The 11,874-nt window shown below is 65.5% G+C and overlaps 2 protein-coding genes across 11 annotated transcripts in view; both read left to right on the forward strand.

Annotated features, from left to right (window-relative positions):
• The window catches only part of ARMC5 (armadillo repeat containing 5), a 37,741-nt gene that overhangs the window by 18,627 nt on the left and 7,240 nt on the right, over nucleotides 1-11,874 (forward strand). For all 10 annotated transcript variants that reach the window (XM_069882133.1, XM_069882137.1, XM_069882136.1 and 7 more), the window contains exon 6: nucleotides 11,666-11,816. In XM_069882133.1, coding sequence (XP_069738234.1) covers nucleotides 11,666-11,816 — 151 coding nt within the window. The remainder of the gene's footprint in view (nucleotides 1-11,665; nucleotides 11,817-11,874) is intronic.
• LOC138734489 (uncharacterized) lies at nucleotides 7,631-8,778 on the forward strand (the record flags this gene model as incomplete). The annotated part of the gene is made up of 2 exons (XM_069882149.1): nucleotides 7,631-7,696; nucleotides 8,728-8,778. Coding segments are annotated over 2 exons (117 nt in total), but the record flags the coding sequence as incomplete, so codon positions are not given.

An 11,874-nucleotide genomic window follows, 5' to 3' on the forward strand; every position in this document is an offset into this window, starting at 1 on the left:
ACATAGAGAGACCCTAGAGACCCCCCCTGGGAACCTAGAGACACCCTATAGACCCGTCCAGGCCCTATAGATACACTAGAGACGTCCACGAGGACCTATAGAGACCCCCCCAGACCCTATAGGCACCCTATAGAACCCTCCTGGAACCTATAAAGACCCTTGAAACCCCCCCCCGGGAACCTAGAGAGACCCTATAGAACCCCGACGGCAACCTAGAGAGACTATAGAGACCCCCCCTGGGAACCTAGAGACACCCTATGGAACTCCCTTGCGACCTAGAAGGACCCTATAGAACCCCCCGGGAACCTAGAGAGATCCTAGAGTCCCCCCCGGCACCTAGAGAGACCCTATAGAACCCTCCCCGGGAACCTAGAGACACCCTATAGACCTCTCTGGGCCCTATAGATACTCTAGAGATCTCCCAAGGACCTATAGAGATCCCCCTAGACCCTAGAGAGACGCTATAGAACCCCCTGGGACCCTATGGAGACCCTATAGACCAATCCGGGACCCTAGAGAGACCCTAGAGACCGCCCCCGGACCCTAGAGAGACCCTATAGAACGACCTCGGGACCTATAGAGATCCCAGAGACCCCCCCATGGGACCTATAGAGACCCTATAGACCCCCCCCAGGATGCTAGAGAGACCCTATAGACCCCCCTGGGAACATAGAGAGACCTTAGAGACCCCCCCGGGAACCTAGAGAGACCCTATAGAACCCTGCCGGGACCCTATAGGCCCCCATTGCCCCCCCCTCAGCCCCCAATGTACCCCTGTACACCCCTATAGCCCCCCATTCTCCCCCTATAACCCCCCTACACCCCCCTATAGCCCCTGTAGCCCCCCTATGGCCCTTATTCTCCTCCTATAACCCCCCGTTCTTCCCCTATAGCCCCCCATTCTCCCCCTATAGCCCCTCTATAGGCCCCTATAGCCCCTATAGCCCCCCTATAGCCCTCTGTTCTCCCCCTATAGCCCCCCTATAACGCCCTTTCTCCCTCTATAATCCCCCTCTCCCCCTATAGCCCCCTATTCTCCCCCTATAGCCCCCCATTCTCCCCCTATAGCCCCCCATTCTCCCCCTCTGACCCCCCATTCTCCCCCTATAGCCCCCATTCTCCCCCTATAGCCCCCCCATTCTCCCCCTATAGCCCCCATTCTCCCCCATAGCCCCCATTCTCCCCCTATAGCCCCCTTGTAGGCCCCATTCTCCCCCTATAGCCCCCATTCTCCCCTTATAACCCTCATTCCCCCCGTTAGCCCCCCATTCTCCCGCTATAGCCCCCCTATAGCCCCTATAGTCCCCTATTCTCCCCCTACAGCCTCCTTAGAGCCCCCCAGAACCCCCTATAGCCCCTCTATAGCCCCCTATTCTCCCCCTACAGCCTCCTTAGAGCCCCCCAGAACCCCCTATAGCCCCCCTATAGCCCGCTATTCTCCCCCTACAGCCCCCTTATAGCCCCCCTATATACCCCATTCTCCCCCTATAATCCCTCTATAGCCCCCCATTTTCCCCCTATAGCCCCTATAGGCCCCTATTCTCCCCCTACAGCCCCCTTATAGCCCCCCTAGAACCCCCATAGCCCCCCTATAGCCTCTATAGCCCCCTATTCTCCCCCTACAGCCTCCTTAGAGCCCCCCTAGAACCCCCCATTCTCCCTCTATAGCCCTCCTATAGCCCCTATAACCCCCCTATAGCCCCCATTCTCCCCCTATAGCCCCCCGTTCTCCCCCTATAACCCCCCTATAGCCCCCATTCTCCCCCTATAACCCCCCAGTCTCCCCCTATAGCCCCCACTCTCCCCCTATAGCCCCCATTCTCCCCCTATAGCCCCCTTATAGCCCCCCTAGAACCCCCTATAACCCCTATACCCCCACATTCTCCCCCTACAGCCCCCTTATAGCCCCCCTATAGCCCCCCATTCTCCCCCTACAGCCCCCTATAGCCCCTATAGACGCCTATAGCCCCCATTCTCCCCCTGTAGCCCCCTATAGCCCCCCTTCTCCCCCTATAACCCCCTGTTCTCCCCCTATAGCCCCCCTATAACCCACATTCTCCCCCTCTAGCCCCGCTCTAGCCCCCCTCTAGTCCCCTTATAGGCCATATAGACCCCCTATACCCCCCTATATCCCTCCTGTAGCCCCCCACTCTCCCCCTATAGCCCCTCCATAGCCCCGGTAACCCCTCAATAGCCCCCTAGAACCCCCTATAGCCCCCCTAGAACCCCCTCTAGCCCCCCTATAGCCCTTCTAGCCCCCCTAGAACCCCCTATAGCCCCCCTCTAGCCCCTCTAGCCTCCCTAGAACCCCCTATAGCCCCCCTATAGCCCCCCTAGAACCCCCTATAGCCCCCCTATAGCCCCTCTAGCCCCCCTAGAACCCCCTATAGCCCCCCTATAGCCCCTCTAGCCCCCCTAGAACCCCCTCTAGCCCCCCTAGAACCCTCTCTAGCCCCCCTATAGCCCCTCTAGCCCCCCTAGAACCCGCTATAGCCCCCCTCTAGCCCCCCTAGAACCCCCTCTAGCCCCCCTCTAGCCCCTCTAGCCCCCCTAGAACCCCCTCTAGCCCCCCTATAGCCCCTCTAGCCCCCCTAGAACCCGCTATAGCCCCCCTCTAGCCCCCCTAGAACCCCCTCTAGCCCCCCTCTAGCCCCTCTAGCCCCCCTAGAACCCCCTATAGCCCCCCTATAGCCCCTCTAGCCCCCCTAGAACCCCCTATAGCCCCCCTATAGCCCCTCTAGCCTCCCTAGAACCCCCTCTAGCCCCCCTAGAACCCCCTATAGCCCCCCTATAGCCCCTCTAGCCCCCCTATAGCCCCTATAGCCCCCCTATAGCCCCTCTAGCCCCCCTAGAACCCCCTATAGCCCCCCTATAGCCCCTCTAGCCTCCCTAGAACCCGCTATAGCCCCCCTCTAGCCCCCCTAGAACCCCCTCTAGCCCCCCTATAGCCCCTCTAGCCCCCCTATAGCCCCTCTAGCCCCCCTAGAACCCCCTATAGCCCCCCTATAGCCCCCCTAGAACCCCCTCTAGCCCCCCTCTAGCCCCCCTAGAACCCCCTATAGCCCCCCTATAGCCCCTCTAGCCCCCCTAGAACCCCCTATAGCCCCCCTATAGCCCCTCTAGCCCCCCTAGAACCCGCTATAGCCCCCCTCTAGCCCCCCTAGAACCCCCTCGAACCCCCTCTAGCCCCCCTCTAGCCCCTCTAGCCCCCCTAGAACCCCCTCTAGCCCCCCTATAGCCCCTCTAGCCCCCCTAGAACCTGCTATAGCTCCCCTATAGCCCCCCTAGAACCCCCTATAGCCCCCCAGAACCCCCTCTAGCCCCCCTAGAACCCCCTATAGCCCCTCTAGCCCCCGTCTAGCCCCTCTAGCCCCCCTAGAACCCCCTATAGCTCCCCTAGAACCCCCTCTAGCCCCCCTAGAACCCGCTATAGCCCCCCTCTAGCCCCCCTAGAACTCCCTCGAACCCCCTCTAGCCCCCCTCTAGCCCCTCTAGCCCCCCTAGAACCTGCTATAGCTCCCCTATAGCCCTCCTAGAACCCCCTATAGCCCCCCAGAACCCCCTCTAGCCCCCCTAGAACCCCTTATAGCCCCTCTAGCCCCCGTCTAGCCCCTCTAGCCCCTCTAGAACCCCCTATAGCTCCCCTAGAACCCCCTCTAGCCCCCCTAGAACCCCCTATAGCCCCCCTCTAGCCCCCCTAGAACCCCCTCTAGCCCCCCTAGAACCCCCTATAGCCCCCCTAGAACCCCCTCTAGCCCCCCTCTAGCCCCTCTAGCCCCCCTAGAACCCCCTCTAGCCCCCCTATAGCCCCTCTAGCCCCCCTAGAACCCCCTCTAGCCCCCCTATACCCCCCTCTAGCCCCCTCTAGCCCCCCTAGAACCCCCTCTAGCCCCCCTACAGCCCCCCTCTAGCCCCCCTATACCCCCCTCTAGCCGCTCTCTAGCCCCCCCTAGAACCCCCTCTAGCCCCCCTCTAGCCCCCCTCTAGCCCCCCTATACCCCCCTCTAGCCCCCCTGTACCCCCCTCTAGCCCCCCTCTAGCCCCCCTATACCCCCCTCTAGCCCCCCTCTAGCCCGCCTAGAACCCCCTCTAGCCCCCCTATAGCCCCTCTAGCCCCCCTAGAACCCCCTCTAGCCCCCCTATACCCCCCTCTAGCCCCCCTAGAACCCCCTCTAGCCCCCCTCTAGCCCCCCTCTAGCCCCCCTATACCCCCCTCTAGCCCCCCTGTACCCCCCTCTAGCCCCCCTCTAGCCCCCCTATACCCCCCTCTAGCCCCCCTCTAGCCCGCCTAGAACCCCCTCTAGCCCCCCTATAGCCCCTCTAGCCCCCCTAGAACCCCCTCTAGCCCCCCTATAGCCCCTCTAGCCCCCTCTAGCCCCCCTAGAACCCCCTCTAGCCCCCCTATAGCCCCTCTAGCCCCCCTAGAACCCCCTATACCCCCCTCTAGCCCCCTCTAGCCCCCTCTAGCCCCCCTCTAGCCGACCTCTAGCCCCCCTCTAGCCCCTCTAGCCCCCCTAGAACCCCCTCTAGCCCCCCTAGAACCCCCTCTAGCCCCCCTCTAGCCCCTCTAGCCCCCCTAGAACCCCCTATAGCCCCCCTATAGCCCCTATACCCCCCTCTAGCCGCCCTATAGCCCCCCTAGAACCCCCTCTAGCCCCCCTACAGCCCCCCTCTAGCCCCCCTATACCCCCCTCTAGCCGCCCTCTAGCCCCCCTAGAACCCCCTCTAGCCCCCCTATAGCCCCTCTAGCCCCCCTAGAACCCCCTCTAGCCCCCCTATACCCCCCTCTAGCCCCCTCTAGCCCCCCTAGAACCCCCTCTAGCCCCCCTACAGCCCCCCTCTAGCCCCCCTATACCCCCCTCTAGCCGCCCTCTAGCCCCCCTAGAACCCGCTCTAGCCCCCCTATAGCCCCTCTAGCCCCCCTAGAACCCCCTCTAGCCCCCCTATACCCCCCTCTAGCCCCCCTAGAACCCCCTCTAGCCCCCCTACAGCCCCCCTCTAGCCCCCCTATACCCCCCTCTAGCCGCTCTCTAGCCCCCCCTAGAACCCCCTCTAGCCCCCCTCTAGCCCCCCTATACCCCCCTCTAGCCCCCCTGTACCCCCCTCTAGCCCCCCTCTAGCCCCCCTATACCCCCCTCTAGCCCCCCTCTAGCCCCCCTAGAACCCCCTCTAGCCCCCCTATAGCCCCTCTAGCCCCCCTAGAACCCCCTCTAGCCCCCCTATAGCCCCTCTAGCCCCCCTAGAACCCCCTATACCCCCCTCTAGCCCCCTCTAGCCCCCTCTAGCCCCCCTCTAGCCGACCTCTAGCCCCCCTCTAGCCCCTCTAGCCCCCCTAGAACCCCCTCTAGCCCCCCTAGAACCCCCTATAGCCCCCCTAGAACCCCCTCTAGCCCCCCTCTAGCCCCTCTAGCCCCCCTAGAACCCCCTATAGCCCCCCTATAGCCCCTATACCCCCCTCTAGCCGCCCTATAGCCCCCCTAGAACCCCCTCTAGCCCCCCTACAGCCCCCCTCTAGCCCCCCTATACCCCCTCTAGCCGCCCTCTAGCCCCCCTAGAACCCCCTCTAGCCCCCCTATAGCCCCTCTAGCCCCCCTAGAACCCCCTCTAGCCCCCCTATACCCCCCTCTAGCCCCCTCTAGCCCCCCTAGAACCCCCTCTAGCCCCCCTACAGCCCCCCTCTAGCCCCCCTATACCCCCCTCTAGCCGCCCTCTAGCCCCCCTAGAACCCCCTCTAGCCCCCCTATAGCCCCTCTAGCCCCCCTAGAACCCCCTCTAGCCCCCCTATACCCCCCTCTAGCCCCCTCTAGCCCCCCTAGAACCCCCTCTAGCCCCCCTACAGCCCCCCTCTAGCCCCCCTATACCCCCCTCTAGCCGCTCTCTAGCCCCCCCTAGAACCCCCTCTAGCCCCCCTCTAGCCCCCTCTAGCCCCCCTATACCCCCCTCTAGCCCCCCTGTACCCCCTCTAGCCCCCCTCTAGCCCTAGCCCCCTATACCCCCCTCTAGCCCCCCTCTAGCCCCCCTAGAACCCCCTCTAGCCCCCCTATAGCCCCTCTAGCCCCCCTAGAACCCCCTCTAGCCCCCCTAGAACCCCCTCTAGCCCCCCTATAGCCCCTCTAGCCCCCCTAGAACCCCCTATACCCCCCTCTAGCCCCCTCTAGCCCCCTCTAGCCCCCCTCTAGCCGACCTCTAGCCCCCCTCTAGCCCCTCTAGCCCCCCTAGAACCCCCTCTAGCCCCCCTAGAACCCCCTCTAGCCCCCCTAGAACCCCCTATAGCCCCCCTAGAACCCCCTCTAGCCCCCCTCTAGCCCCTCTAGCCCCCTAGAACCCCCTATAGCCCCCCTATAGCCCCTATACCCCCCTCTAGCCGCCCTATAGCCCCCCTAGAACCCCCTCTAGCCCCCCTACAGCCCCCCTCTAGCCCCCCTATACCCCCCTCTAGCCGCCCTCTAGCCCCCCTAGAACCCCCTCTAGCCCCCCTATAGCTCCTCTAGCCCCCCTAGAACCCCCTCTAGCCCCCCTATACCCCCCTCTAGCCCCCTCTAGCCCCCCTAGAACCCCCTCTAGCCCCCCTACAGCCCCCCTCTAGCCCCCCTATACCCCCCTCTAGCCGCCCTCTAGCCCCCCTAGAACCCCCTCTAGCCCCCCTATAGCCCCTCTAGCCCCCCTAGAACCCCCTCTAGCCCCCCTATACCCCCCTCTAGCCCCCTCTAGCCCCCCTAGAACCCCCTCTAGCCCCCCTACAGCCCCCCTCTAGCCCCCCTATACCCCCCTCTAGCCGCCCTCTAGCCCCCCCTAGAACCCCCTCTAGCCCCCCTCTAGCCCCCCTCTAGCCCCCCTATACCCCCCTCTAGCCCCCCTGTACCCCCCTCTAGCCCCCCTCTAGCCCCCCTATACCCCCCTCTAGCCCCCCTCTAGCCCCCCTAGAACCCCCTCTAGCCCCCCTATAGCCCCTCTAGCCCCCCTAGAACCCCCTCTAGCCCCCCTATAGCCCCTCTAGCCCCCCTAGAACCCCCTCTAGCCCCCCTATAGCCCCTCTAGCCCCCCTAGAACCCCCTCTAGCCCCCCTATAGCCCCTCTAGCCCCCCTAGAACCCCCTATACCCCCCTCTAGCCCCCTCTAGCCCCCTCTAGCCCCCCTCTAGCCGACCTCTAGCCCCCCTCTAGCCCCTCTAGCCCCCCTAGAACCCCCTCTAGCCCCCCTAGAACCCCCTATAGCCCCCCTAGAACCCCCTCTAGCCCCCCTCTAGCCCCTCTAGCCCCCCTAGAACCCCCTATAGCCCCCCTATAGCCCCTATACCCCCCTCTAGCCGCCCTATAGCCCCCCTAGAACCCCCTCTAGCCCCCCTACAGCCCCCCTCTAGCCCCCCTATACCCCCCTCTAGCCGCCCTCTAGCCCCCCTAGAACCCCCTCTAGCCCCCCTATAGCCCCTCTAGCCCCCCTAGAACCCCCTCTAGCCCCCCTATACCCCCCTCTAGCCCCCCTAGAACCCCCTCTAGCCCCCCTCTAGCCCCCCTCTAGCCCCCCTATACCCCCCTCTAGCCCCCCTGTACCCCCCTACAGCCCCCCTCTAGCCCCCCTATACCCCCCTCTAGCCCCCCTCTAGCCCGCCTAGAACCCCCTCTAGCCCCCCTATAGCCCCTCTAGCCCCCCTAGAACCCCCTCTAGCCCCCCTATAGCCCCTCTAGCCCCCTCTAGCCCCCCTAGAACCCCCTCTAGCCCCCCTATACCCCCCTCTAGCCCCCCTCTAGCCCCCCTAGAACCCCCTCTAGCCCCCCTATAGCCCCTCTAGCCCCCCTAGAACCCCCTCTAGCCCCCCTATAGCCCCTCTAGCCCCCCTAGAACCCCCTATACCCCCCTCTAGCCCCCTCTAGCCCCCTCTAGCCCCCCTCTAGCCGACCTCTAGCCCCCCTCTAGCCCCTCTAGCCCCCCTAGAACCCCCTCTAGCCCCCCTAGAACCCCCTCTAGCCCCCCTCTAGCCCCTCTAGCCCCCCTAGAACCCCCTATAGCCCCCCTATAGCCCCTATACCCCCCTCTAGCCGCCCTATAGCCCCCCTAGAACCCCCTCTAGCCCCCCTACAGCCCCCCTCTAGCCCCCCTATACCCCCCTCTAGCCGCCCTCTAGCCCCCCTAGAACCCCCTCTAGCCCCCCTATAGCCCCTCTAGCCCCCCTAGAACCCCCTCTAGCCCCCCTATACCCCCCTCTAGCCCCCTCTAGCCCCCCTAGAACCCCCTCTAGCCCCCCTACAGCCCCCCTCTAGCCCCCCTATACCCCCCTCTAGCCGCCCTCTAGCCCCCCTAGAACCCGCTCTAGCCCCCCTATAGCCCCTCTAGCCCCCCTAGAACCCCCTCTAGCCCCCCTATACCCCCCTCTAGCCCCCCTAGAACCCCCTCTAGCCCCCCTACAGCCCCCCTCTAGCCCCCCTATACCCCCCTCTAGCCGCTCTCTAGCCCCCCCTAGAACCCCCTCTAGCCCCCCTCTAGCCCCCCTATACCCCCCTCTAGCCCCCCTGTACCCCCCTCTAGCCCCCCTCTAGCCCCCCTATACCCCCCTCTAGCCCCCCTCTAGCCCCCCTAGAACCCCCTCTAGCCCCCCTATAGCCCCTCTAGCCCCCCTAGAACCCCCTCTAGCCCCCCTATAGCCCCTCTAGCCCCCCTAGAACCCCCTATACCCCCCTCTAGCCCCCTCTAGCCCCCTCTAGCCCCCCTCTAGCCGACCTCTAGCCCCCCTCTAGCCCCTCTAGCCCCCCTAGAACCCCCTCTAGCCCCCCTAGAACCCCCTCTAGCCCCCCTAGAACCCCCTATAGCCCCCCTAGAACCCCCTCTAGCCCCCCTCTAGCCCCTCTAGCCCCCCTAGAACCCCCTATAGCCCCCCTATAGCCCCTATACCCCCCTCTAGCCGCCCTATAGCCCCCCTAGAACCCCCTCTAGCCCCCCTACAGCCCCCCTCTAGCCCCCCTATACCCCCCTCTAGCCGCCCTCTAGCCCCCCTAGAACCCCCTCTAGCCCCCCTATAGCCCCTCTAGCCCCCCTAGAACCCCCTCTAGCCCCCCTATACCCCCCTCTAGCCCCCTCTAGCCCCCCTAGAACCCCCTCTAGCCCCCCTACAGCCCCCCTCTAGCCCCCCTATACCCCCCTCTAGCCGCCCTCTAGCCCCCCTAGAACCCCCTCTAGCCCCCCTATAGCCCCTCTAGCCCCCCTAGAACCCCCTCTAGCCCCCCTATACCCCCCTCTAGCCCCCTCTAGCCCCCCTAGAACCCCCTCTAGCCCCCCTACAGCCCCCCTCTAGCCCCCCTATACCCCCCTCTAGCCGCTCTCTAGCCCCCCCTAGAACCCCCTCTAGCCCCCCTCTAGCCCCCCTCTAGCCCCCCTATACCCCCCTCTAGCCCCCCTGTACCCCCCTCTAGCCCCCCTCTAGCCCCCCTATACCCCCCTCTAGCCCCCCTCTAGCCCCCCTAGAACCCCCTCTAGCCCCCCTATAGCCCCTCTAGCCCCCCTAGAACCCCCTCTAGCCCCCCTAGAACCCCCTCTAGCCCCCCTATAGCCCCTCTAGCCCCCCTAGAACCCCCTATACCCCCCTCTAGCCCCCTCTAGCCCCCTCTAGCCCCCCTCTAGCCGACCTCTAGCCCCCCTCTAGCCCCTCTAGCCCCCCTAGAACCCCCTCTAGCCCCCCTAGAACCCCCTCTAGCCCCCCTAGAACCCCCTATAGCCCCCCTAGAACCCCCTCTAGCCCCCCTCTAGCCCCTCTAGCCCCCCTAGAACCCCCTATAGCCCCCCTATAGCCCCTATACCCCCCTCTAGCCGCCCTATAGCCCCCCTAGAACCCCCTCTAGCCCCCCTACAGCCCCCCTCTAGCCCCCCTATACCCCCCTCTAGCCGCCCTCTAGCCCCCCTAGAACCCCCTCTAGCCCCCCTATAGCTCCTCTAGCCCCCCTAGAACCCCCTCTAGCCCCCCTATACCCCCCTCTAGCCCCCTCTAGCCCCCCTAGAACCCCCTCTAGCCCCCCTACAGCCCCCCTCTAGCCCCCCTATACCCCCCTCTAGCCGCCCTCTAGCCCCCCTAGAACCCCCTCTAGCCCCCCTATAGCCCCTCTAGCCCCCCTAGAACCCCCTCTAGCCCCCCTATACCCCCCTCTAGCCCCCTCTAGCCCCCCTAGAACCCCCTCTAGCCCCCCTACAGCCCCCCTCTAGCCCCCCTATACCCCCCTCTAGCCGCCCTCTAGCCCCCCCTAGAACCCCCTCTAGCCCCCCTCTAGCCCCCCTCTAGCCCCCCTATACCCCCCTCTAGCCCCCCTGTACCCCCCTCTAGCCCCCCTCTAGCCCCCCTATACCCCCCTCTAGCCCCCCTCTAGCCCCCCTAGAACCCCCTCTAGCCCCCCTATAGCCCCTCTAGCCCCCCTAGAACCCCCTCTAGCCCCCCTCTAGCCCCTCTAGCCCCCCTAGAACCCCCTATACCCCCCTCTAGCCCCCTCTAGCCCCCTCTAGCCCCCCTCTAGCCGACCTCTAGCCCCCCTCTAGCCCCTCTAGCCCCCCTAGAACCCCCTCTAGCCCCCCTAGAACCCCCTATAGCCCCCCTAGAACCCCCTCTAGCCCCCCTCTAGCCCCTCTAGCCCCCCTAGAACCCCCTATAGCCCCCCTATAGCCCCTATACCCCCCTCTAGCCGCCCTATAGCCCCCCTAGAACCCCCTCTAGCCCCCCTACAGCCCCCCTCTAGCCCCCCTATACCCCCCTCTAGCCGCCCTCTAGCCCCCCTAGAACCCCCTCTAGCCCCCCTATAGCCCCTCTAGCCCCCCTAGAACCCCCTCTAGCCCCCCTATACCCCCCTCTAGCCCCCTCTAGCCCCCCTAGAACCCCCTCTAGCCCCCCTACAGCCCCCCTCTAGCCCCGCTATACCCCCCTCTAGCCGCCCTCTAGCCCCCCTAGAACCCCCTCTAGCCCCCCTATAGCCCCTCTAGCCCCCCTAGAACCCCCTCTAGCCCCCCTATACCCCCCTCTAGCCCCCTCTAGCCCCCCTAGAACCCCCTCTAGCCCCCCTACAGCCCCCCTCTAGCCCCCCTATACCCCCCTCTAGCCGCTCTCTAGCCCCCCCTAGAACCCCCTCTAGCCCCCCTCTAGCCCCCCTCTAGCCCCCCTATACCCCCCTCTAGCCCCCCTGTACCCCCCTCTAGCCCCCCTCTAGCCCCCCTAGAACCCCCTCTAGCCCCCCTCTAGCCCCCCTAGAACCCCCTCTAGCCCCCCTGTACCCCCCTCTAGCCCCCCTCTAGCCCCCCTAGAACCCCCTCTAGCCCCTCTAGCCCCCCTAGAACCCCCTCTAGCCCCCCTATACCCCCCTCTAGCCCCCTCTAGCCCCCCTAGAACCCCCTCTAGCCCCCCTAGAACCCCCTATAGCCCCCCTCTAGCCCCCCTAGAACCCGCTATAGCCCCCCCAGAACCCCCTCTAGCCCCCCTAGAACCCCCTATAGCCCCCCTATAGCCCCTCTAGCCCCCCTAGAACCCCCTATAGCCCCCCTATAGCCCCTCTAGCCCCCCTAGAACCCCCTCTAGCTCCCCTAGAACCCCCTCTAGCCCCCCTATAGCCCCTCTAGCCCCCCTATACCCCCCTCTAGCCCCCCTGTACCCCCCTGTAGCCCCCTGTAGCCCCCCTCTAGGCGCTATACGTTGTTGCAGGCCGGGGACCCCCCGGGGGCTGCTGTGGGGCGCGGGGGGGGCGGCGTCGCTGCTGGTTTGGGCCTCGATCGGAGCCTCGAGGGGCCTCCAGCCCCCCCCGGGCTTCAGCCTCTTCGCCGCAGACGCCCTCGGCGCCCTCAGGGGGCTCCAGGTGGGGACAGGGGGGACACGGGGGACAGAGGGGACAGGGGGGACATCGGGGACAGGGG

Source organism: Phaenicophaeus curvirostris, unplaced genomic scaffold, assembly GCF_032191515.1.
Source record: "Phaenicophaeus curvirostris isolate KB17595 unplaced genomic scaffold, BPBGC_Pcur_1.0 scaffold_84, whole genome shotgun sequence".
Lineage (NCBI taxonomy): Eukaryota > Metazoa > Chordata > Aves > Cuculiformes > Cuculidae > Phaenicophaeus > Phaenicophaeus curvirostris.